Here is a 23,686-nt window from a genome sequence, read left to right as displayed (position 1 = left end):
TGTCCCTCATAGGCTGACTGGGTGGCTGTGGTGGGGGACACTGGTGGGTGAGCCTCCCCAGCTGAGACCAAATGGGGAGGACAAGTATAGGGGAGAAAAAGGAAAAGGGGTCACAAAAGTGGGGTGCTCATCCCTGACTTTCCCTAGTTTCCCCAGGACGCTGGTCTCCATTCTAGATGCACCGAAGCTTCAGCCATGTCTCCCCCTGCCCACCCCGAGTCACAGCCCTACTCACAGCACTTACCTACGTACACACGCAGCGTGCACAGGGGTCTGTGCACACCTGGACCATCCCACACAGGACACCCCCGGGTGAACTACTGGGGCAGTCCAGGGCTGACCCGGTGGCTACGGAGATGGAAGCAGTGAGGGAACAGTGCTGAGGGCAGAGCTGGAGCTTGTGTGCCTTGAGGGAGGGGCCTGCGCCTCACCAGGGGAGGTAAGGGCTCTCCTGGGGGTGTCTCTGGAGTCCTGGGTTCTCAGGGCTATAAGCTGAACCAGCCCTAGGTCCCCTGGAACTGTCCCGGGGATGCCTGCACTCCCTCAAACAAAGCTGGAGCCATGTCACTGAAGACTGGATAAGGGCTGTCCCCTGACTTCTGACTATCCTTCACCATGCAAGAGAGCTCCTGGAACTTGGCTCCAAGAGCTGGCTCTGAGGGAAACATGACGTCCCCCATGGGCAGGCCCACAGACCTCATGTGGGAATGGCAGACGCCCCTGGGAAGGGCAGCCTGGGAGCTCTACTGCCCCACCACCACTCACCGTGGTCACATCAGAGTCTGGAGGGGTCATCTCCACCAGGTTGATGTAGTAGGGGGCATCCTTCCAGGTGGGGTGGTTGTCGTTGATGTCCAGGAGGGTGATATTGACCTATGAAGCCAGAAGGGGTGCTGTGGGACACACGCAGCTGGGCTGCACAAGGACAATGGCCACGAGAGGGACGTACTCAGATGCCTATGGAGCATCTTGGCATTAATTCCATAGACACCACCTACTTTGGGAGGGTCTCATGGGAGGGCCTGGGCTTTCAAGGACAGCATGAAGCCAGGACTCTTCAGAGGGCTCAGATGCTGTCCCGTTAGGAGGCAGGGGAAAAGGTGAAATGACCCTTGAAATCCTTCCTGTGACCTGGGACTTGTCACCCTCCATCCCCAGCCTTGACTAAAGCTGACTGACAGGATGGGGGGGAGGGGTTAGGGTGGGGTCCCAATTCCATGAGCTTCCCAGACTTAGCTATAAGCCAAGCAATTTCCCAGCTCACCTGTCACCAGGTAAATAATTTATAGAGCTCTGAATCCTATCAGGAGGGGCCTCCCAAGACTGAATAAGGCACTGGGGATTCCCTGCCAAGTCCCTGGCCAGGCGATACAAATCCCAGACTGTCTGGCTGGGCAAGGCTGGGACAGTGGTCAGGGCAAATGCTGTGGGTAGAATGGGGGCAATGGGGAGAGGTCAGGAGGGGGCACCCCAGAGAGAACCAAAGAAAGCTAGCAAAGACTGAGGGGGGGAGGTGACTGCAATGACCTGCCTGCAGGGCTTCCTGCTTCCTTTCCCACGGGGGGTTTATTGCCTCTTGCCTCCCCTATTCCCTTCTGCAGCCAGAGCCCAGTAAGGACCTTCAATCATCCTTCCCCTAGTTCCCCACCCTGAGACACCTTGCTGGAATGACATGGCCTTGTATGGGGGCACTGGGCCTTCATGGGTCCTACTTGTTCATGGGAGAGCAACCCAGGCATCGTTTCTCAGCATCACAGCGTTAGGGGTGGTGACAAGCCCCAGGGACACTCCAGGGGCCCTACTTCCTGTTCGGAGCTACTCTTCCTGGCAGAAACACCTGCTCCCGTAGGGGCCCACGGGGAGGGGCCTGTGGGTCTCCTGCCTTCTCCTGCCTGACCAGCTGGCCTTTTGGGGGCATAGGAGAAAATATTTGCTTCTCTGAATGCCCCCACGTCCCAGCTGGGAATGCCTTTCTTCCCACAGCAGCAGTGGCCCCAGGGCTGACCTTGGCTGACAGTGAGTTGGTAGCTGCCACCCTCACTGCACTGGATGAAGTGCCTAGAGGCCTAAAGATGCAGCCTGAAGGTGGGCAGGGGAGGGAGGGAGGAGTGGGCGGGGGGCATGGGCGGGGCGGGCACTCACAGTGGCAATGCCGGTTTTCTGGTTGTGGCCCACGCCCCCGTCTACTGCTCGTACAATGAGGATGTATTCAGCCTTGGTCTCACGGTCGAGCAATGAGGTGGTGGTGATTTCACCTGCAGAAGAGATGGGTGCATGAGAGGGGTTTCAGGTGGTCCAGGGAGAGACCAGGAAAGGAGGGAGAGAGCAAGGAAAGAAGGAGGAAGAGATGGGAAGAACAGAGAGAGAAACGATATAAAAGAGGGATGCATGTAAGATCAAAGGATCTGGCGGTATGCATGGGTGTGCATGGGTGTGCATGGGGGCTGGGGCGAAAGGGAGGGCTCGGCATCCATGCCTGGGGAACTGAGCCCCAGAGCTGGGCAATATAGCCCCATGACGGGGAGGTGTTTTCAAATGTGGAAAAATTGAGGCCAATTATGGGGTTGGTGGCTGGAAAACAGGGCAGAAGGGGCATTTGGCTTTAAGCTCAGATACCAAGGACCTCTTGCACTTTTGACATTATCTTACTGGCTTTATCACTTAGAACTAGTTGCTCAAGTCTGTGTGCCTCAGTTTCCTCAGCTAGTCAAAAGGGAGCAAGGACCTACCTCACAGGGATGCTGTGGGGTGAACCTAGTCATCATGAAGAGCTCAGGCCAGTGCCAGGCATGATTTACCCATGTGGTCACAGAAACACAGCCGCAGGCCGAGACACGCTGAGTGTTTCCCACATGCTGCAACTTATGACTTGCCACTGGGCAGTGTAATTTATCATGCACTGAGAAGAGTTATAAAATAGTTTTCTTAATTGCCTGAGAGTAACATAATCATATTTCCTTGAAAATTTAAAAACCAGTTACCTACTAAAGATACACATTTAAAATTGACACCTTTGGTTGGGCTGTGTTTTGGCTTTTCTTTGTATTTTGGACTAACAAAATATGGCCACCCACCTGGCTGTATGGTGCTGGTAGCTATTTGACACCCAGCTCCCCAAAAGAGAAAAAGACCTTTGCCAACTTCCATGGCGCAAACATTCCCACCAGGGCCCATTTTAAACTACCGACTTACTTCCGGCCAGGAAGAACTCATAGGTAGATACACTTTGCCTCCTTGAACAACCAAAAGAAAGACAACAACAAATTAAAAAAAAACAAAACAGAAGTCAAACTGTATAGAAGTCCAACAACCAAGGAATTAAAAAAGAAACATTTATCCAGACTGGTAGGAGGCGTGGGGACGGGCAGTTGGGGTGGAGAGGATCTGCAGGAAGACGGCAACTGGAGGACCTGGCAGTCCCACATTTGTGTGCAGATAAACCAGGAGGAACAACTGGGGAGTAAGGCAGACTGCGCAACCCAGGGTTCCAGTGCGGGGAAATAAAGCCTCAAAACCTCTGGCTGTAAAAATCTGTGGGGGTTAAGGCAGTGGGAGAAACTCCCAGCCTCACAGGAGAGTTCACTGGAGAGACCCACAGGGTCCTAGAATATACACAAACCCACCCACCTGGGAATCAGCACCAGAAAGGCCCAGTTTCCTTGTGGAAAGTGGGGGAAGTGACTGAAATCTGGCAGAAAGTAGAGCAAGCACCGTTGTTCCCTCTCGGACCCCACCCCCACATACAGCGTCACAACACAAAGACGTGTGTTAGCCCACCCTGGTGAACACCTAAGGCTCTGTCCCTCACTATGTAACAGGTATGTCAAGACAAAAAAAATGGCCCAAATGAAAGAACAGATCAAAGCTCCAGAAAAATACAACTAAATAACGAAGAGATAGCCAACTAATCAGATGCATAGTTCAAAACACTGGTAATCAGGATGACCACAGAATTGGTTGAATTTGGTTGCAAATTAGATTAAAAATGAAGGCTATGCTAAGTGAAAAAAAGGAAAATGTACAGGGAACCAATAGTGATGGGAAAAAAAAACTGGGACTCAAATCAACAGTGTGGACCAGAAGGAAGAAAGAAACATTTAACCACAATAGAATGAAGAAACAAGAATTTGAAAACATTAGGAGAGGCTTAGGAACCTCCAGGACAAATTTAAATGATCCAACATCTGAACTATAGGGGTATCAGAAGAAGAAGAAGAGGAAGAGCAACAAGTGGAAAAGTTATTTGAACAAATAATGAAGGAGAACTTCCCCAATCTGGCAAAGGCAATAGATTTCTAGGAAGTCCAGGAAGCTCAGAGAGTCTCAAAGAAGGTGGACCCAAGGAGGAACACATGAAGGCACATCATAATTACATTAGCCAAGATTAAAATGAAGGAGAGAATCTTAGAAGCAGCAAGAGAAAAGGAGAGAATTATCTACAAAGGGGTTCCCATCAGACTATCAGCTGATTTTTCAAAAGAGACCTTAAGGGGCTGGAAAGAAGTATTCCAAGTCATGAAAAAGGACCTACATCCAAAATGACTATATCCAGCAAAGCTTTCATTTAGAATGGAAGGGCAGATAAAGTGCTTCCCAGATAAGGTCAAGTTCAAGGAGTTCATCATCACCAAGCCCTTATTATATGAAATGTTAGAGGAATTTATCTAAGAAAAAGCAGATAAAAATATGAACAGTAAAGACAACAAGCTCACAACTATCAACTGAACCTAAAAAAAAAAAGAACAAAAGCAAAATAAGCAAACAACTAGAACAGGAACAGAATCACAGAAATGGAGATCACATGGAGGGTTATCAGCGGGGAGGGGGAGAGGGGAGAATGTGGGCAAAGGTACAGGGAATTAGAAGCATAAATGTTAAGTACAAAGTAGACAGAGGGAAGTTAAGAATACTATGGGAAATGAAGAAGCCAAAGAACTTCCATGTACGACCCGTGGATGTGAACTAAAGGGGGGAATGCAGGTGGGAGGTGGGGCGCAGGGTGGAGGGGGACAAAATGGGACAACTGTAATAGCACAACCAATAAAATATATTAAAAAATAAACTGCCAACTTGATGGCACTGAACATGGCGGTGGGAAGAGGTGTGTGCAGCTGGTGATCACAGCAGGCTGAGCCGGTACCAGCTGGCCTTAGCACACGACGGTAGCCGGCCACTTGCCATCTCCCTCGGGTCGTGGGGAAGTGCCTATGCTGTGAGGACGGTGAGACTCAGGTTTGAATTCGGATCATGTCCCTTTCCAGGGCCTTGGGAAAGTTATTTAACGTCTCTGAGCATCGGTTTTCTCATCCGTACGATGAAGAGGAGTATGCCCTCGAATCTGAGCTGTCACGAGGATTAAATGACTGTAGGTGAAGCCCCCAACACTCAGAAGAGGCTTGTTTCCTTCTGTGATGGTTCTCAGAGGGCAGGGGCATTTTAGCCCCACTGCCTGAGCGACTTGGGGTGAGATGCTCCTCTGTGCTTGGTCTACCTATTCCGAAATAAGGGAGAGGCACCAGATGGTTGCTGGGACCCCTTCCACTGCCACACTGTCCTTCCCTCTATGCTGGCCTGTCCTCTGGCCTGTGCAGGGCTGAGAAGGGAGCTGGGGGACGAGGGACAGGGCAGTGCAGGTGCTAAGGCCTGGGACGAAAGCCTGGCCAAGGTCTGCCCACCTACATGTGATCCTTGGTGGGGTGCTGTCGATTAATTGGCAGGGCGAGGAAGAAATTAATCTCTAAAAAGTTTTAAACATGAACTTGTCGGCATGATAGATGGCTCTTCTCTTCTGGGGAATTAGATCCAATTAAGGCCGCCTTTGTGAAATGGGCTTGGCTAATGTGACCCAAGAGCTAAGAGAAAAATGCTTACACCTTCAGGACTGAAGGAGCAGCAGGAAAACGCCCACATGACCACTGAAAGCCCTGGGGTGGAGGCGGGGTCCCTGGGCAGGCGGGAGGAGGCACGGGGCGCTGAAAGGTCGGTGTGCCTGCCGCAGTACCTGGGTGGCAGCGTGAAACTCTGACGTGGCCTTTGACAATAGAGCAGTTAAAGTCTGCACTCTGGAGTCAGAAGTTCAGGCTCTGTGAGACCTTGGGCAAGTTACTTACCCTCTCCTGTGTCTCAGTTTCCTCATCTGGAAAACGGGGAAGATGCTAGCATCTGCCTCAGAGTGGTGAGGAAAGTGAAACAGGATGATCTCGTCAGAGCTGACAACAGCACTGAGCACCTGGCTAGTGTCCCTGCTCCTGCTCGGGGGAGCCTGCCCCGAAAGTGGGGGCCTGCTGAGGGCATGGCTCCTGCAAGCAGGGAGGAAGGCCTCTGTTCTGTCAGAGGTGGAGAGACGGGCTCAGGACGGCCCTCTGCTGTTCAGCCTTTGCACATACCAGAACGGCCATCTGCTCCCCTGGGCCCCGGAGAAGGGATCAGAGGGACTGAAGGCAGACTTCCATCCGGAAGGACAGAAGAGTTAGTGTCCCCTGGCCCCTGACCACCTCTGGCAGAGGAGGCAATGTTCACCAAAGAATCCCGCCCCTTCCCAGGCCAGAAAGATTGCTGCCAAGTGGCTGCCAGGCCAGGGACTGCGTTCCAGCCTTCCTTGCAACTAGGCAGGGCCATTGCCTGGTTCTGGCCAAGAGGATGTGGGCACAAGCGATGTTTGTCGCCTCCAGCTCTGGCCCATAAACATCTCCTTACACAATGCTCCATGCTCTCTTTTCCCTCTTGCAGTGACCTTGGAGCCACTACATGGAACGGACCTGGGTCCCAGAATCCCCACGTGGAAGGCTGTCCCCTGAACATGGCACTGGACGGCTGTGGAATTAGGATTCCTACTGCGTTGAGCCACTGAGATTCGGGGCTGGCTTGCCCGGCACCTGCAGCCCCTTACATCATGCAGAAGTGGGTACCGGGGCGTGGGACACCCGTGTGCCTGCTCAGCTGACCTAGAACTCTGGGGCTGGCGGAGTTCCCCTCCCCCCGCACCCCGGCGCCCAGCACAGCACTGGCAGACTCCCACTGATAGCTGAGTGAATACATGAGTGTTCCTCCCAGCTTCTGGATGAAAAGCCTGGGGTCTCTCACTGCTTCTCTCTGCCCCCTTCCCTCCCAGCTTCGAGGAGGAGCAAGAGCTGGAGGGCAACATATAGCGAAATGAAGAAAGGAGAGTTACATCTTTAAGCAGAGAGCCAGGGCTGTGGGCCCTGGGGGAGCACAGAAGAATCATGATAATAACCTAATTGTATGAGTGCTCACTTCGTAAGGGACGACTTTAGGACTGTCCCCTATAATGACTCACTGAACTCTCACAATGGCCCCCCTGTGATCATCATCATTTTTAGGTGGGGAAACTGAGGCATACACCCTGGCAGGGAGAGGAGTCAGGACTCAAGAGTGAGGTCAGCAGCTGAGGGAGGGGACACGTGGGCTTGAAGAAAGGTGTCCCTGAAGAACGGTGTGTGAAATGGGACACATTTTAAACATAACAGGACTGGTCACCCTTGAAAGACATTTTTTAGTGGATGAATTCATGTTGGGATTTTTTTTGGGGGGGGCGGGTAAGATCAGTAATCTCACCTTAGTGAGCACTTCGGGGATGAAACCAGGCGCTGGAAGCTGGCTTGCCCGGAAACACGGGCCCTGTGAGAGGGAGGAGGCGGACGCGAGGGCTGGGGCGGGCTCACCTGAGCGGGTGCTGATCCGAAACTGGGCGGAGCCCTCCAAGGAGTAGATGATGGACTCCTGGCCGTACTCCCGGGAGCCGTCCAGGTCTGTGGCGTTCAGGAACAGCACCGTGGCTCCTGCAGGGAGGCGGGGGAGGGGGTGTGTGTATGGCATCTGCTGCTCGCTGCTGCCTCTCCCCCACCCCGCCTTGGCTGGCTACCACTTAAACACACTCACAGTGACCAACTTTGACTTGCAGTTAAAAAGAAATGGAGCTCTGTATTAAATTATTCTACCTTTATTACATCCAATTTTGGTCTCATCTTGCTCACAAGGGGGATTTATAAGGGGCTTTATTTTGTATTTAATGTTCAGCTGAGGCCCCCACCTTCATTCTCTGTGGAATCCTGGGTCAGGGTATTGGCCCTTGCAGCTGCCCTGGCCAGACCCTGAGAGCAGCTAGTCCTGAGGCCGAGCTGGCCAGGGCTTTGGGCACCCTCCTGCCACCCAGCTGCCAGTTCTGGGGGAGCGGTGAGGAGGCTCAGCGTTTGGGTCTCTAGAGCCCCTACAACCAGGCTGGAATCTGGCAGCACCTCTGGCCAGTGCCCTGACCTGACTGAGCCTCAGCCTCTCACTCCGTAGATGGTCTAACTACAGAGCCCGTCTGTGGGGCTGTTGGCGAGGATCCCACAGATGAAGAAAGCTCGCAGGCCGTGGTCACCGCTGTGCTGATGAGTCAGAAGTCCCTGGGGGCACAAGGGGCCAGGCAGCGGTGTGCTGTGGGACAGGGGGTCATTCGGACCCCTTCCGAGTAGTGTGGGGCCTCTGATTTGACTCTCAGTCCTGTCCTTGGCAGGAGGACAGATACATGGGTCCTGACACACCACTTTATCTGAGCGTATTCAACTTTGAAGAGGATTAAGTGCTATGACGGAGCCTTCTCCTTGGCAGAATCCCTGGGCTGGTGGAAATGCAGGGGCCGCTTCAGCAGTGACATCCTTCAGGGGATGCCTGAGACTGGGACAGGGAAGGGTGGGCTGGGCACGGTCTGGCACCCACCCAGCAAATCATCAGACACTGGGGAGGTGCCAGGAGGCTCTCTGGAGAAGGCTCATGGTGCCAAGGAGGGCTGCCCTCCATGTGTCCCTGACTACAGCTGTCCCTGACTCCTCCAGCTGTCCCCTGACTCTAGCTGACCCCGACTCTTCCAGTTCTCCCTGATTCTTCTAGCTGCCACAGGAATTCCTGACATTCTCCCCAAGGAATGTCCACTCTGGGTGATGGTGAAGCTGCCAGCCTGGATCCTGCATGTGGGGCTAATGGCCCTGGGTCTGCAAGCTGAGCCCTGGCCCCTTAGATGTGTCCTCATGCTGGATCACACGCCACCCTCCAAGGTCACCCATTTGGCCATCACAGCCTGTGGACCTGCCTCACAGCCCCATAATCACAGAACTCTCTGCACACTCTTGCTTCACCAAGGCTGTTGAACTAATTGCCTGTCACTGTCGTGTCCCCTGCTAGACTGAAGCTGCAGAGCAGCAGAGACCAAGTGCTTAGCAGAGCATCTGCACATAGTAGGTGCTCTGTAAGTAACCTACTAAGTAACCACTGGCTGGTGGGTAATGGGACATGTCTAAGGCTCCCCTCACTGGTCACAAGGAGCAGACAGGCAGGGCCATCCTCTTCCCATGTCTGTGTGCGACGTCAGGTCTGCACCCTGTTGGGGCTGCGCCCGCTGATTCGGGACCCTCACGCCCTGCCCCGCCTGGGCCCGTACCTGCCATGATGTTCTCCACCACAGAGACGAAGTAGGCAGGCTTGCTGAAGGTGGGAGGGTTGTCATTCTCGTCCTGGAAGGAAGATAGAGAGGTGGCAGGAGCCGGAGGGGCTGCCCCAGGCTGGCACCTGAGGGAGGCTGAGAATGGTTGATGTTGAGGCTCTCTGGCCACCCCGGGTGGGGTGTCACGTGGGGGCCAGATGACCCTTGGCTAGGCTATAGTTCAAGGCCCTGGGGAAACGTGGGGGCTAGGAAAGGACGGTGAGAACTGGGGAGATGGAGGAAAAAGCCAGCAGTTGCAATTGCCTGCAGCTCCCAGCTCCCCAGGCCTCTGCTCCATCTTCCAGGTGAGTGCTGAGCTCACTCAAGGTCCCCTACTTTTAGCTCACTGGCCCCCACAGCAGGTGTGCCCACCGTGCCTTCCAAGGCTCTGCCAACGTGATGGTGGGAGATTCTAGGGACCCGCCTAGAAATGAAGGGAAAAAGGAACAGCGCGACCCAGAAGACACCGAAGTATGCAGGCAGGGCAGGTGGTTTCCAGGCCGCCTTCCCGGCCCCCCCGCATGCACACAAACAGGGCTCCTCACCCCCCCGCAGATCCTGGCCCAGAACCCACCGCTTCCCCTTTTGAGGCAACCCTCCTCTGCCAGCCTCCACCAGTGACCAGGTAGAGGGAGAGCGGGCCAGGGGCTGGTGCTGGGCTGAGGTGCCGGACCAGCGGGGGGCACCCGGGTGCCACCTCTGTCCCTCCTGCTCTTCCACACCCACCTCTCCATGATCAGGGGAGACTTTCCTACCCTTTAAGCGTCTCCTCCTCATCCAGTGCCTTTTGCAATCGCTCAACAAGAATTCATCCCCAATCCCCTCTTGGAGGAAGCTTCCCTGCATGCCACTCCCTCCCCCCGACTCAGAGCTTTCTCCCTGTTCCTCACAAGCCCAGTACAAATGCAGGCTCTCAGAGCCTCATTTACTCCGGAACTGGAGCTCCTAAGAGGAAAACTTCTGCAGCAAACCCCTTTTGCTGGAGTCACTTCTGGCTGAACTAACGTGAAAGCAAGAGAGGCATGATATCTGGCAGCCCATCCCTTGGGAGGTCAGAGATCCCATCCCACTGGGACCGTGAGTGCCAGGAAAGGAACGCTCTTCCTTCCCAGTCTGGTCCCCGGCTCTGGGCTGCACACAGGCTGATGCCAACCTGTTTGTGAGCTGGCTGTGGGAGGGCTCGCCGGACGTCCAATGCCCCGACGTCCTGCCTGCGTGTACCCTGGCACGGCATGAGTGCCCCATATGTACGTCTATTTAAGCCTTCTGCTTGGCTGCACGAAACAGCACCGAGAATGTCAATGACAGAGCATGAGCCAGAAACTTATTAGCGGTGATATTTCCCCGGATCCTGGCGCTGTATTCGCTATTAGTTCTAATTCAGCAGCTCCCTCTACAAAAGCTTATTGTCCCCTAATGGGAAATCCACAAACCGAGTTTGACTTCTTTATTAAAAACCAACAAGCAGTGGATGAAAAGGAATCACCTGGCCCCTTCTCACACATCCTTCCTTCTTCCAGAACCCTGTCACTGTGATCTGACTCTCCCCACCCCCACCCTGTCCAGGAAGGGTTGCTGTCAACTGCTTGGTGAGGGATGAGGCAGCTTACATAAGTGACAGCTACTGAAAAATCACCCACGTGCAAAATCAACCCAAAGGCGGTGACCTTTTCAAGTACGGTCCTGAGACACAAGTGACCACACCATCCGAAAGGGCCACTGGAGAGGCAATGNTATTAAAAACCAACAAGCAGTGGATGAAAAGGAATCACCTGGCCCCTTCTCACACATCCTTCCTTCTTCCAGAACCCTGTCACTGTGATCTGACTCTCCCCACCCCCACCCTGTCCAGGAAGGGTTGCTGTCAACTGCTTGGTGAGGGATGAGGCAGCTTACATAAGTGACAGCTACTGAAAAATCACCCACGTGCAAAATCAACCCAAAGGCAGTGACCTTTTCAAGTACGGTCCTGAGACACAAGTGACCACACCATCCAAAAGGGCCACTAGAGAGGCAATGCACACTCACGGCCAAGGGGGCACCTGCCTGTGCTGCCAGACCCTCCTCCTGCCGGGGGGGCCGGGGAAGACCCAGAAGGAGCTCACAGAGCCCCCCCGATCCTCAGGACAGCTTCGAGGAGCATGGTCAAGGATGTTGCAATAACTAAGTGTGCTGTCAGGTGGGTACTGGACTTATCAGGGTGATCACTTCATAAGTTATACAGATGTTTACGAGGGGTGTCCAACTCACAGCCCGCAGGCCATATTTGGCCCAGGATGGGTGTGAATGTGGCCCAACACAAAGTCATAAATTTGCCTAAAACCTGTTTTTTGCTCATCAGTTTTCATTAGTGTTTGTGTATTTAACGTATGGCCCAAGACGACTCTTCTTCTGGTGTGGCCCAGAGACGCCAAAAGCTTGGATATCCTAACATAGATTACGAATCTCTACGTTGTACACCTGAAACTCATGTGCAATTGTAGGTCAACTGTGATTGGAAATTAGATCTAAAAAGAATACCAGGACATGGTTATGACTGGCAGGGAACACGTTCCGCCTCTCTGGTACGACCCCAGGGCTTCAAGGTGGGAGGCCGCAGGCCGGAGGCAGGGCAGCGTTCAGGCCTCTGCGGACCTGTTCTCTCCGCCCTCTGCTGCTGCTCCCCGAGGCCCAACAGCCAGGCAGAAGGCCCCGGCTCCCTGCCCTTCCCTCTGCTGGATCTGGTTCCTCCCCACCTCAGCCTCCCAGGCCACCCTGAAATCCTGCTTCCACGTGCTTCACCTAGACTTCCCCATCACTGCCAGCCCCCCCCTATTCTGCAGTCAAGTAGGGTCCCCTGCCCAGACGAGGACCTTTCCACTTGGGAGCTGGCCCTGGAGCCTTTGCCTCAGGTTGGGAGGACAAGGCTTGTCAGAGCCAGGTGTAGGGCACACCAGGCGCTGTCGGCAGAGCCGGCTGGGGCGGGCAGGTCGCCCACCGGCAGGCCTGCTCTGGGTGAGATGTTCTCCTGAGCATACGTCAGATCACAGCGTACCTCTTAACCTGACACTCGATCTAATTCTCCTAGAATCGGTGATGTGCTAACTCTCCATCATCACGTGCTCACCACCCCCTGCAGGCAGCAGCCTTTATGGAATGGGGGCATTATACGTGTGTGCGCGCGCGCAGTGTTAGAGGGTCTCCAGGGGAAGGCCGTTATCACCACTGTCTCATTCCCAGGCCAGCTGGGGGAGTCGCATAGGGCCAGCGAACCGCTGTGGAGACAGACTCCACCACGGAGTCTGATCATTTCAGGCACGAAAAGCACTAAGGTGCGCATGATATTCATGTCAGACAAGCTATGGTTTGGTTTCAGGCCCCTTGAGATCTTCAGAGGAGTAGAAAAAGGATGTGAAAAAGAAAGAGGGAGGTAGAGAGAGAGACAGGAGAGAAGAGAGCCTTCCAGGAATTCCCTTGAACTTCACAGAATGTGGCTGTAAATGAAGGAACCTTGTGACATTTCCTCCCAGCTCCTGTCCCCCCGAGAGGGTGTCCTGAAGCTCTTGAGGGAAGTCCAAGCAGGCAAGTCAGGCTCATCTTGCACTCCAGGATGTGGGGCTCCCCCTGGCCAAGCAGCGGGGTTTGCTAGCACAGCCTTTGGGAAGCCCGAGCTGTGGGGCAGTCAAGGATCTGGGCACACGGGGTTCGGGCAGAGCCCCTGACACCCTGGGAAGCGCTCACCACCCCTGGGTACTTACAAACACCTCGATGGTGACAGGGACAGTACTGTTCAGAGGTGGGTTGCCAGCATCCTTGGCCATGACCGTCAGATAAATCAGTCCGTTGGGTATCTGTTCATAATCCAGGGGGCGGCTCACACTGATCACTGAAATGACAGCAACAGAGCCCCAGGACCCCTGTAAGCACACTTCAGACCCCCACCCAGCCAGGGCTTCCCTCAGGGCAGAGAGGGAAGAGTGGGTGTCACCGGGCAAACTCTGCCTCCAAACTCCTGGAGCCTCGTGATCTTGGCCTAGGTTTGCTGGCTGCCCGATGTGTGCCAGGCCCAGTGCTGAGTCGCCAGGTGTAACTACTCTGGCGGTAAAGTAAGCCCCACTTACAGATGGAGAAAGCAAGGTCAGAGAGGTCTGGTAACTTACCCAAAGACACACAGCTAGGAACATAATAGAGCCAGAATTTGAGTCTGGGTTTGTCTGAATCCAGAGTCCAGGCTCTTCCCTAGGAGGCATTACTCCTCCTTGTCTGTCTGTCTCACACACTCATCCGATACTCCCCATCAGTCTGAGGACAGGGTCCTGCTCCAGGCTCTCGAGTCCTGTCCCTGTTACTGCTCCTGACACCCTCCGATAAACAGCTTGACCATTTATTGCCCAGTGTTGGGGTTGCCTGGGGTGGGGCAGGGCAGACAGAGGGGTACAGAGGCAGCTCCCTCCTCGGTCTCCTCTGGTCCTGTCTTCCTCGTTGCCTCTCTCCCCATTTCTCTTCTCTCCCTCCCTCCCCCCTTTACCTTCAGGCTCTTCATGTCTGTCCAGTGGCCGCTCTGGGTTCTGTTTAGAACCCTAGGGAGGACACTCAGGGCGTGGTGTGGCAGGTTTTACTCAGCGGAACTCTGCTAGAAGGTGGGTGGAGACCCCGAACCCCAAGGGCAGACAGAGTGGAGAGGCGGGATCTGGAGTGGGGGGAGGGGGCAGAGCTCAGACGGCTGCCTTGGCCTGTGCACATCCCCACCCCTGCACAGCCTGAGTTCTCACCACGAGCACCCTTTTGTGCTAAGTCACTGATTCCCAATTTGGGATGGGAAGGCATATTGGCTCAGGAGTGGGAGCATGGGTAGTCTGCAAAGGCACTGCGACAGTATTAAATTGCTACTTTCTATTAGGAAAATAGAAACCAAATGATTGCTTTAGTAATATAAAACCTAAGGGGGTTCCTTCCAGCTGAGAGGAAGGTGAGGTGGGAGGGAGGGCAGAGACGTGAAACTGTCCCATTTTTTTAAGGGGGCAGATTTGATAGAGAACATCAGGCTACAGCATCCGGAGCCAGGGCTCACTTCTGCGATTGCACTTCTCTGACACAACTGTGGGGTGGGAGGAGGAGCAGGCACAGGATTCGGAGTCATCCAGTGTGCGCCCCTTCTGCCTCGGGGGCACCTAACTCATCTCTTGAAGCAATAGGGAAGCTTCCTGGAAGAGGAGATGGCCAAATGAGCCCTTGAAGCTGGACAGAGGTTACGGGGAGGCAGAGCAAAGGGAACAGACTCTGCGGAGATGTGGAAGTGACTGCTGTAAAAGGACAGGTTGGCGAGGGGCTGGAAGACACTGCGTTCTGGCGGTGGGTGGGGAAGTGCTGGAAGACAAGGCTGGAGAGGCAACCAAGAGCCAGATTACAAGGGCCTCTCTGCACTGCTTTGCTGTGTGACCTGGGGCAGTTGCTGTCTTTCCCTGAGCCCATTGCTTCATCTGAAAAAAAAAAGGGGGTCTTTTGGGATCTTGGAGTTCGAGGTTGCTGCTGCTATTCCCTTCATAGGCAGTAGAGATCAGGACTCACAGCAGGGCAGGGTCCAAAGTGTGGAACTGTTCTTGGGCCAGGCAGGGAAAGGCCAAGGCCTGGGAAGGGCGGGAGGTGGCCACAGCAGGCCCGAGGGAAAACCTGGCTAATGAGCGTGCACCCCGCGGATCCGCCCGGGCAGCCTTGGTGAGAAGCAGGGATCCACCAGACCGTGGGATCGGCAGATGCCTGGCTGGCCGCGGGCCTAAGACCGGAGAGAGATCTGGCTGATGGGAGACTCACGAGGGGGGACCCACAAACCCCCAAACTTATTTATAAAAAACTGTATTTATTTTTACACGTTTAAACTTCAGTCAACTTCCCAGTACTCTCTATTTGATGAATACACCTATTGAGACTCTTTTCCACCACTCAAAACAGTTTTGAACTCATTGATTTTGATGCCTTTTAGTGTTTCTGCTGTTTTTTATTTCACATCTTCCACATTGGCAAAATGTTTCCCTCTGAGGGTTTTCAACAGGGGAAACAAAACAGAAAATGTCACTTGGGGCAAGGTTCGGTGACTAGGGAGGGTGGGGCATGAGGGCCATGCCATTCTTGGAAAAAACTGCTGAACACTCAGCACAGTGTGGGCAGGAGTGTCTGTAAATCACCCACCATGAAATGGGCAAATACATCGAAAGAGTCTTCAAAAAATTCCACTGAAGTCAAACACAGCCTCTCACAACAACACCAGCCAGCACACCACACTGATCCAGATGGGAGCCTAGAACACTCAAGTTAGTGATGGAAGCCTGTACTACAAGGGGCCCACCCTCCAGAGGATAACTCTGTTTTCTGGGGGGGGTCTCCCCTTATAGATCTTGATCCCATGAAAGGGTGACCCTGTGTCACAGGAGCTGTGGGGACATTTCCCAGTGCTCCAGGGTGCCTGGGAGACAGAGGACCTTCTCAGAGAGGTGAGTGGGCAACCCTGCTCCTGCCTGCCAACCTCCTCTCGCTGGGCTCCCAGCCCTGCCCCCCACCTACCTCCATAGCCCTCATACACGCTGATGTCGAAGTAGCTGCCGAAGGCGGAGGCGTAGATGATGCTGTAGGTGATCTGGTTGTTGGGCGGAGAGTCTTCATCTGTTGCCTGGAAGAGGACGGACAGGGTCCTGTGAGACCTCAGTGGTCAGGACCAAAAGAAGGTGGGTCAGAGGGAGGGCTGGTTCCCCCTGGCACCTCCTTTTTGGGTGATCCAGACCCTCCTTGCCTTTCAGCGGGAGGCTGCTGTCTGGCTCCCAGCAGGCACCTGTCATGTCGGGGAGTGGTGCTACCTTGGGGAAGCTAGAGGGCAGGCTGGAGGCCTAGCAAGAAGAGGAAAAGGCCAGGCCGCCCCCCCGGGGGGGGGCAGGGTCTCCATGATACTTGGCATGACCATCTCCCAGCCCCCTTTGCCCCAACTTGCGCATCCCACCCACGGGGGCCTTCCCTGATCTCTGGACTGGGGTAGAGCCCCGTGCTCTGCACCCCGTCTGTTCCCCCCAACTCCTTAACTTCTGCCTGCCTTGCTCAGACTGGTGGCTCCCGGGGAATCTTGTATTTCTGGATTGTGGCTGCCTATGGAGACTCTGGCACAGGGTGTGGACTAATAAATGCAGGTGGCACGAATGCTGGGGGGGAAGAGGGCACTGGTATGGGGTCAGATCCTTCTTCCCCTTCACTGTCCTCTGGCGTGGCTGCATTAAGTAGCTTCTTTCCAGATGTCTGACTGCAGAGAGCCTAAGGGGTACCCCCCACCCCACTTGGGGTACAACAGGAGCTGAGTGGGTAGGGAGGAGAGGAAGAGCAGGGTCCTGTGGGGAAACCACGGCCAATGTCAGGTGTGCACGTGGTCCTGTCTTCCGTGTGTCTGCCTTGCCCACCTCCTCCACCTTGCTTCAGAAATAAATTCTAAATGGAGGCTCTGGGTGCAGTCACTGTAGGTGGGCAGGTGGAAGGGGCGTGAGGACATCAAGAAGTCTCATGGTCGGATGTAATGGAGCATGGTGGGAACGTGCTGCAGGGGGACTCGGAGGGCCCGGTCCTGGGCTCTAGACCTGTCTCCACTACTCTGCCAATTCTCGTGCCTGCTGGGGCCTGCCTCTTCCCACCTGTTCCTCCTCTTGCGAGTGGGTTGCACCCGTGGGGTCTGGCTCCTGCCAGCGACAGCAGTCCCTGCCTCTAAACAGCCTCTAAGGGGCTTGGGTGGGGCCCTTACACAAGAAAGGGCTCAGCACATGCCAGGGGAGAGGCGGAGGGTGTCCTTTTGCTGAATGGTGACCTGAAACGTCACAGACAGACATCAAGCTGAGACAGACACTAGCCGCCCTTGGTAACCAAGGGCACGAGCTGATGCTCAGGGGAAGCCCCGCAGAGACCGAGACCGTGACCCCCAAATCTGGGTAGACTTCTTTGAAGATGGGAGGTTGGCTGCTCTTGCAGCAGCTTCCAAAGGGACGGTCCAGAGGAAGGCACAGAGAGAAGGGTAAGATGATCGGCGGTGGGTGGCCGTGGGCAGCGTGGGCATTTTCGCAGTGAGACGAACGGGAGGGAGCCTGGCCTCTTACCCGGAGCCGCACCAGCTGTGTGACAGAAGGCTCGTTCTCTCTCAGGGCGCCCACGTAGGCATCCTTCTGGAAGGTGGGCACGTTGTCGTTGACATCCAGCACGTTGATCCTGACGCGGCCTGTGGTCTCCTCGCCGCCCCCATCCCGGGCAATGACCGTTAAGGTATAGCGCTGGATGAGCTCGTAGTCCAGCTTGGCAATCAGCATGATAAGCCCCGTGTCCTTGTCCAGAGAGAACCTGCATCAGGCACGGAGGAGGAAGGGAAGGATACCCGGTGTAAAGCAGCCTGTGGACAGGGAAGGCCTTCGCCAGCCTGTCCTCGCCCGCAGGGACAGACAGACGCAGCACGTCAATGAAGTCTGACGTCTGCCTTCGTTTCCACTTGCCGCTATTGAGAAGAGCATCTGTTTCTCATGGGGGGTCGGGTGGGAGGGGGTGGGCAAGAAGCAGGACCGCACGGGAGGTAAAGTGGTCAGGCATGGACAGGACAGGCGCAGGCTGATTCGCTCAGAGAGGAGGAGACTCAGGGAGAATGGCCGTGCTTTGCTGTGAGCGGGGGCTCCTGCCGCCCGACAGGCAGCTGTGAGGGTCGGAGATGTCGGAGATCAGTTACATCAGCTGTAACTGATGCCGCACAAATACAACTACATGCTGACAAACTGGACAATGCAGAAGAAATGGACACACAAAACCTACCAAGACTGAATTGAGAGGAAACAGAAAATCTGGACAAATAACTACTAACAAAGTCGAATGAGTAATCCTCCCAAAAAACAAGAATCCAGGACCAGACGGCCTCACTGGTAAATTCCACCAAACATCCCAGGAAGGATTAACCCCAATCCTTCTCAAACTCGTCAGGAGTTAGAACAGGAGGGAACACTTATACAAGCTCATTTTATGAGGCCAGCACCACATTGATACCAAAACCAGGCAAGGCCCTACAAGCAAAACCAAAACCAAAACCAAAAAACAGGTTAATATTCCTGATGAACATAGATACCAAAATCTTCAACAAAATATTAGCAAACCAAATTCAACAATCATGAAAGGGGTCACATGCCATGATCACGCGGGATTTACTTCCGAGATGCAAGAACGCCTTCCCATGCACAAGCCAGTGGGAAGCGCACTGACAGGGTGAAACGTTAAGGGGTGAGAATGATATGACCGTTTCAACAGACGCAGGAAAAGCATCTGACAAAATTTCACATCCTCCTATGACAAAAACTCTCAGCGGCCCGGGTATGGAGGGCATGTGCCTCGGTGCAATAACAGCCACACAGGATAAGCCCACAGCCAGTCGCGCTCACCGGTGAGAAGCTGAGGGTTTTTCCCCCAGGAGCAGGGACAAGGCAAAGGTGCCCACGCTCCTCACTCTTGTGGAAGCTACTGTGTGTTGGAAGTCCCAGTCATAGCAATTAGGTAGGGGGAAAAATCATCCAAATCAGACAGGAAGAAGTAAAAGGGTCACTATTTCAGAGCACGTGACACTATATATAGAAAACAGTAAAGCCGTCACCAAACAGACTATTAGAATAAATAAATTCAGTCAAGTTGCAGTATACAAAATCAATATATAAAAATCTTTTGCATTTCTACACTTGATCTTAGCCAAAAGGCCAAGGAAGTGATAAAAAAAATCCTTTGTATTTCTATACACTAATAATGAACTGTCAAAAGGGAAATTAAGAAAAGAATCCCATTTATAACTGCATCAAAAATGCCTAGGAATAAATTTAACCAAGGAAGTAAAAGACCTATACACCGGAAACTGTACGATGCTGACAAAAGCCATCGAAGATGACACGGAGACCTGGAGAGACATTCTGTGCTCGTGGGTGGGAAGAACCCACAGTTAAAATGTCCACACCGCCCGAAGCAGCCTACAGACTCGCCGAGATCCCTGTCAAAATTCTGATAGCATGTCTCACAGAAATAGAACAAGTAGTCCTAAAACGTGTGTGGAACCACAGAGACCCAAATAACCAAAGCAACCTTGAGAAAGAACGACAAAGTGATTCACACTGCATTACAAAGCTATATGGTGTTAGCATAAAAACAGACACGTAGCTCAATGGAACAGAATAGAGTCCAGAAATCAATCCACACCCATGTGGTCAGTTAATGTATGAGAAAGGAACCAAGAATATACAATACACGGTGTTGGGAAAACGGGACAGCCACGTGGAAAAGAGTAAAACCAGACCATTATCAAAAGGCACAACACTCGCCTTACACAGTAACCGAGTCATGGGCTGTAATGCCAGCGTGGGGGCTACAGTTAACAACACTACAGTTAACAACACTGTGTCACATATTTGAAAGTCGCTAAGAGAGTAGATCTTAAAAGTTCTCACCACAAGAAAAAAATGTGTAACTACGTGTGGAGACGAATGTGAACCAGACTCACTGTGGTGACCATCTCCCAGCATATAAAAGTATTAAGTCACTATGCTGTACACTTAAAACAAGTATGAGGGGGACCCCAAAAGTGGAATTTATTCATAAACATTGTGTATTTATTCTTACATGTTTAAACTTCAGTCACCCCCAAAGCACTCTCCATTTGATGCACCTATCGAGACGTTTGCCCACTGCTCAAAGCAGTTTACGAACTCATTGATTTTGACGCCTTTAAGCGCTTCTGCTGTTTGTTGTTTCATCTCTTCCACATCAGTAAAACGTTTCCCTTGGAGGACTTTTTTCATCCAGGAAAACAAAAAAATGGTCACTCGGGGTGAGATTGGATGACTAGAGCGATTGGGGCCTGGGGGTCATGCTGTTTTGGGCCGACAACTGCTGAACTCTCAGCACGGGCCGGGCAGGTGCACTTGTAAATCATCCATCACGAAATGGACAGACGCGTTGAAAGAGTCTTCCAGAGAAATTCACTGAAGCCGAATGCAGCCTCTCACAACACCACCAGCTGCTGCACTGATACGGATGGTTCCTAGAACATGCACCTAGTGGGAGAAGCCTGTGCTACACAGGCCTGCCCTCCAGAGGATAATTCTGGTTTTCTTGGGTCCCTCTCATATAATTTTTATGGCAATTACATTTCAGTAACACACACGCACACATCTAAGGAATAAAACCAATTCTGCCATCCAGATGGTTTTGCACCAAAGTATTTTAAACAGGCAGCAAAGCATCCAGCAAGGGGAGGTGTGGTTGGTCCTCGCCCAGGGGTTACCCCTAGGCTTTTGCTTGAGGGACTGAGCCTGACAAGGGTCTCCTGGGGAGGAGCAAGGTCCCACGAGACCCTCTCTCTACCTGCCTCCTTTCAACACGCCCTCGGGTGCCCCCTGAGCAGTCAGCTGACGTCTGGTGCCTGGACCTGTTGCAAAGCTGCCAGCCACCAGGCCCGGAGGATCCTGGCTCTGAGACCAGGAGAGCCCCTGGCCCAGAGATGGGGAAACCCGAGATGAGCAGGACGCGGCCGGTGAATCCAGATCCCCTGAGGGACTGGGGTGCCCTGTGCATCTGGCCCACTGCTAGCTCCTTCTTCCCATTTTGAGGCCCCATTGCACAGTGGCAGCAAATGGCTGGAATGCACCTGATACTCTGTTTCTTCCTGGTCACTTACACAGACTGCCAGTGCCGTCCTGATCCTGTTGGGCTTCTAGGTACACAAGACCCTTCAGCCTTAGAAGCAGACCTGCCCTCTGAATTCAACTTGGCTTTCGATCATGTTAAAAACAAGAGGGCTTCTCCTGGGCTCAGCTGAACTGAAGACGAGGGAAAGAGATGCCCGGGACCATGGCAGGTGACAGGGCAAGGCTGGCATATGGTATAGGTCAGGTGGTGAGGCATGCCACCTACCTAATTGCTAAAAGCTGTGGGTCCTGGTGGTGAAGGCCACGTGCAGAGCCCTGGCCTAACATGCTGGGTGCTTAACCAGCTGCGACTCTGAGCAAGACACTGAGCCTCTCTGGGCTGTAGTTTCCTCATCTGTAAACTGGGGACGAAGCTAGTACCTAACACTGAGTTCCTCTAGCATTTAGTTCGGAAAATGATAACAGATAATACCTATAAAGCACTTGGCAAAAAGCCTGACACATGGTAAGGGCTTCAAAAAGCTGGCTGCCACTGCTGAGGTGCTGTCCTTAGTGTTTCAAAGCGTTAAATGCTGCGTTTTGAAGGCCAGAGGAACTATGCCCCAGGGAGTTCAGGGGACTTGAGCAAGACCCCACCACGATCAGGGCCAAACCAGCCGCAGGGCCCTTGGGCTCCCACCCCCAGCCCGGTACTCCAGCCGTGGGGTGTGGCGCCCTCCCAGGGCACTGAGGAGTGTCCCATCCACTGTGAAGAAGCTGGGCAGGGTCTCACCGGCCAGCGTCATCGGTGAAAAAGTAGTTGACTTCCCCAAAGGTGCCTGCGTCATTGTCCGTTGCCTGCAAAGAGAACAAGAAGTCATTACTGCCAGACCCAGTGGAGGCTCCTGACATCGCCTGGAAATGTCCACAGTAGGCCTATGGTTGTCCTACACAACTCGTCTGACCCAGGCCAAGGTTTTCTTTTTTTAATCCTCACCCAAGGACATTTTTTTAGAAAAGTGCTTTTAGAGAGAGAGAGAGAGGAAGGAAGCGAGGCAGGGAGAGAGAGAAGCATCTGTGTGAGAGAGAAATATCAGTTGGTTGCCTCTCATACATGCCTGGGCCGGGACTGAACCTGCAACCTGGGTATGTGTCCTGACTAGGAATCGAACCTGCAAACTTTGGGTCATGGGATGATGCTCCAACCAAATGAGCCACACCAGCCAGGACGGGCCAAGTTCCAGGCAGTGTCAACAGCCCAGGACAGCAACCCCTGGGGCCTCAGTATCCTCACTTGTCAAATGCAAGTGTTTGGGGGCTGATCAGGTTGGGGCCACATCTGCCAGGCTCGCCTCCGGGCAGGGACGCTGCCTGGCACAGAGTGGAGCTTCACCAACGCTTGGGAAATGAATGAACAAATACGAGTAAGAAGGGGTGGTGGGCAGGAAAAGGGGAGTTGGTGGGGAGATGGGGGCAAAGGTGAGGAGAAGAGAGGATTCAAAGTGAAAGAACAGAAATGGAGCAGAAGGTGCAAAGAGAAGGGGACTAGAAGGAGGCAGAGAGAGTGGCTGGGGAGTACAGAGGGGATCGGGAGACAGAGAGGGCTGGGCCTGGGGCACGTTGTAAGGGGGGTCTCTGCCTCTGAAAGTCACATCCAAACTCTGGGGGCCCTCCAGAATGGCACTTGGACTGTCAGGACAGGACGGACCCCTGAGGTCCCCTTGCAAGGTACCCTTCTCCCTGGGACCTGGAGCAGCTGAGGCAGAAGGAAATTAAGTGTTGGGCCCCTGGGGACAAAAGAGAACTGTCTTCCCCCTGCAGGCAGAGGGGCTGCTGTTCTCCCTCTGCGCCCCACCCCCACCTGCTCCCTGGAGGCCTGGCACAGCCACGGTGCCCACACTGACCACTCTCCCTGGGGTCCTCTCACTGCCTGCCCAGGCCACCGATGTGATCAGGGAAGATTTGTGAGTCCTTTCGTGCCACCATGTAATGACCATATGAAATATGTATGCCCAGTGAAGGGGAGAGGGAGAAATTTCATTTTTCAAATGCATGAAGCAGAATAAGAAGATGAAAAGCTGTGTCTGTGCCCCTGCCGGGGTGGGGGCAGCCAGCATGGAGGGCCTCCCTGGGGCCAGTGCCTGGCTGCAGTGGGGCCGGGCGAGGGGCCCCGTGCCTGGGAGGAGACAGCAAATCCTCCTGTGTGTGGAGGGCTTCCTGGTGTCCTCAGGGACAGTCCCTCCTCTTCTGTGTGTGTGTCCAGCCCTGGACTCCAGGCCTCGCCTCTGGCTCCAGCCTCGTCCCTGACCCGGGCGGGGCCTGACTGGCTCTGTCACCTGCCTGGAGCTGCCCCGATCTGTGAAGACTGCTCCCGCCCTCTGCCTGGCTTGCCCGCTCCGGTCTCCCCGGGCTCCCTGAGGCTGGGTTCGGGCTCTGCTATATTCCCAGTCCTGATGGCACTTTGAGCCGAAGCTGCGAGCTGATGTGTTTCTTGCCTCATTAAGCTGTGGCTCCCTGAGGGCCAAGCAGGGTCATGGGGCCTGGACATAAAGGCAGCTCAGGAAGC

The 23,686-nt window shown here is 53.9% G+C and overlaps 1 protein-coding gene across 1 annotated transcript in view; it reads right to left on the bottom strand.

Moving 5' to 3' along the window:
* The window catches only part of CDH23 (cadherin related 23), a 427,421-nt gene that overhangs the window by 124,936 nt on the left and 278,799 nt on the right, over window positions 1–23,686 (bottom strand). The window contains exons 14-21 of the mRNA XM_037055825.1: window positions 21,914–21,978; window positions 17,581–17,818; window positions 16,019–16,124; window positions 13,219–13,346; window positions 9,440–9,512; window positions 7,683–7,799; window positions 2,143–2,255; window positions 766–873 (exon numbers count right to left, since the gene is read on the bottom strand). Coding sequence (XP_036911720.1) covers window positions 766–873; window positions 2,143–2,255; window positions 7,683–7,799; window positions 9,440–9,512; window positions 13,219–13,346; window positions 16,019–16,124; window positions 17,581–17,818; window positions 21,914–21,978 — 948 coding nt within the window. The remainder of the gene's footprint in view (window positions 1–765; window positions 874–2,142; window positions 2,256–7,682; window positions 7,800–9,439; window positions 9,513–13,218; window positions 13,347–16,018; window positions 16,125–17,580; window positions 17,819–21,913; window positions 21,979–23,686) is intronic.

This window comes from Sturnira hondurensis, unplaced genomic scaffold (assembly GCF_014824575.4).
Source record: "Sturnira hondurensis isolate 20B ecotype Veracruz unplaced genomic scaffold, ASM1482457v3 Scaffold0008761, whole genome shotgun sequence".
Taxonomy (NCBI): domain Eukaryota; kingdom Metazoa; phylum Chordata; class Mammalia; order Chiroptera; family Phyllostomidae; genus Sturnira; species Sturnira hondurensis.
This window is presented reverse-complemented; position numbering and strand designations above follow the sequence as displayed.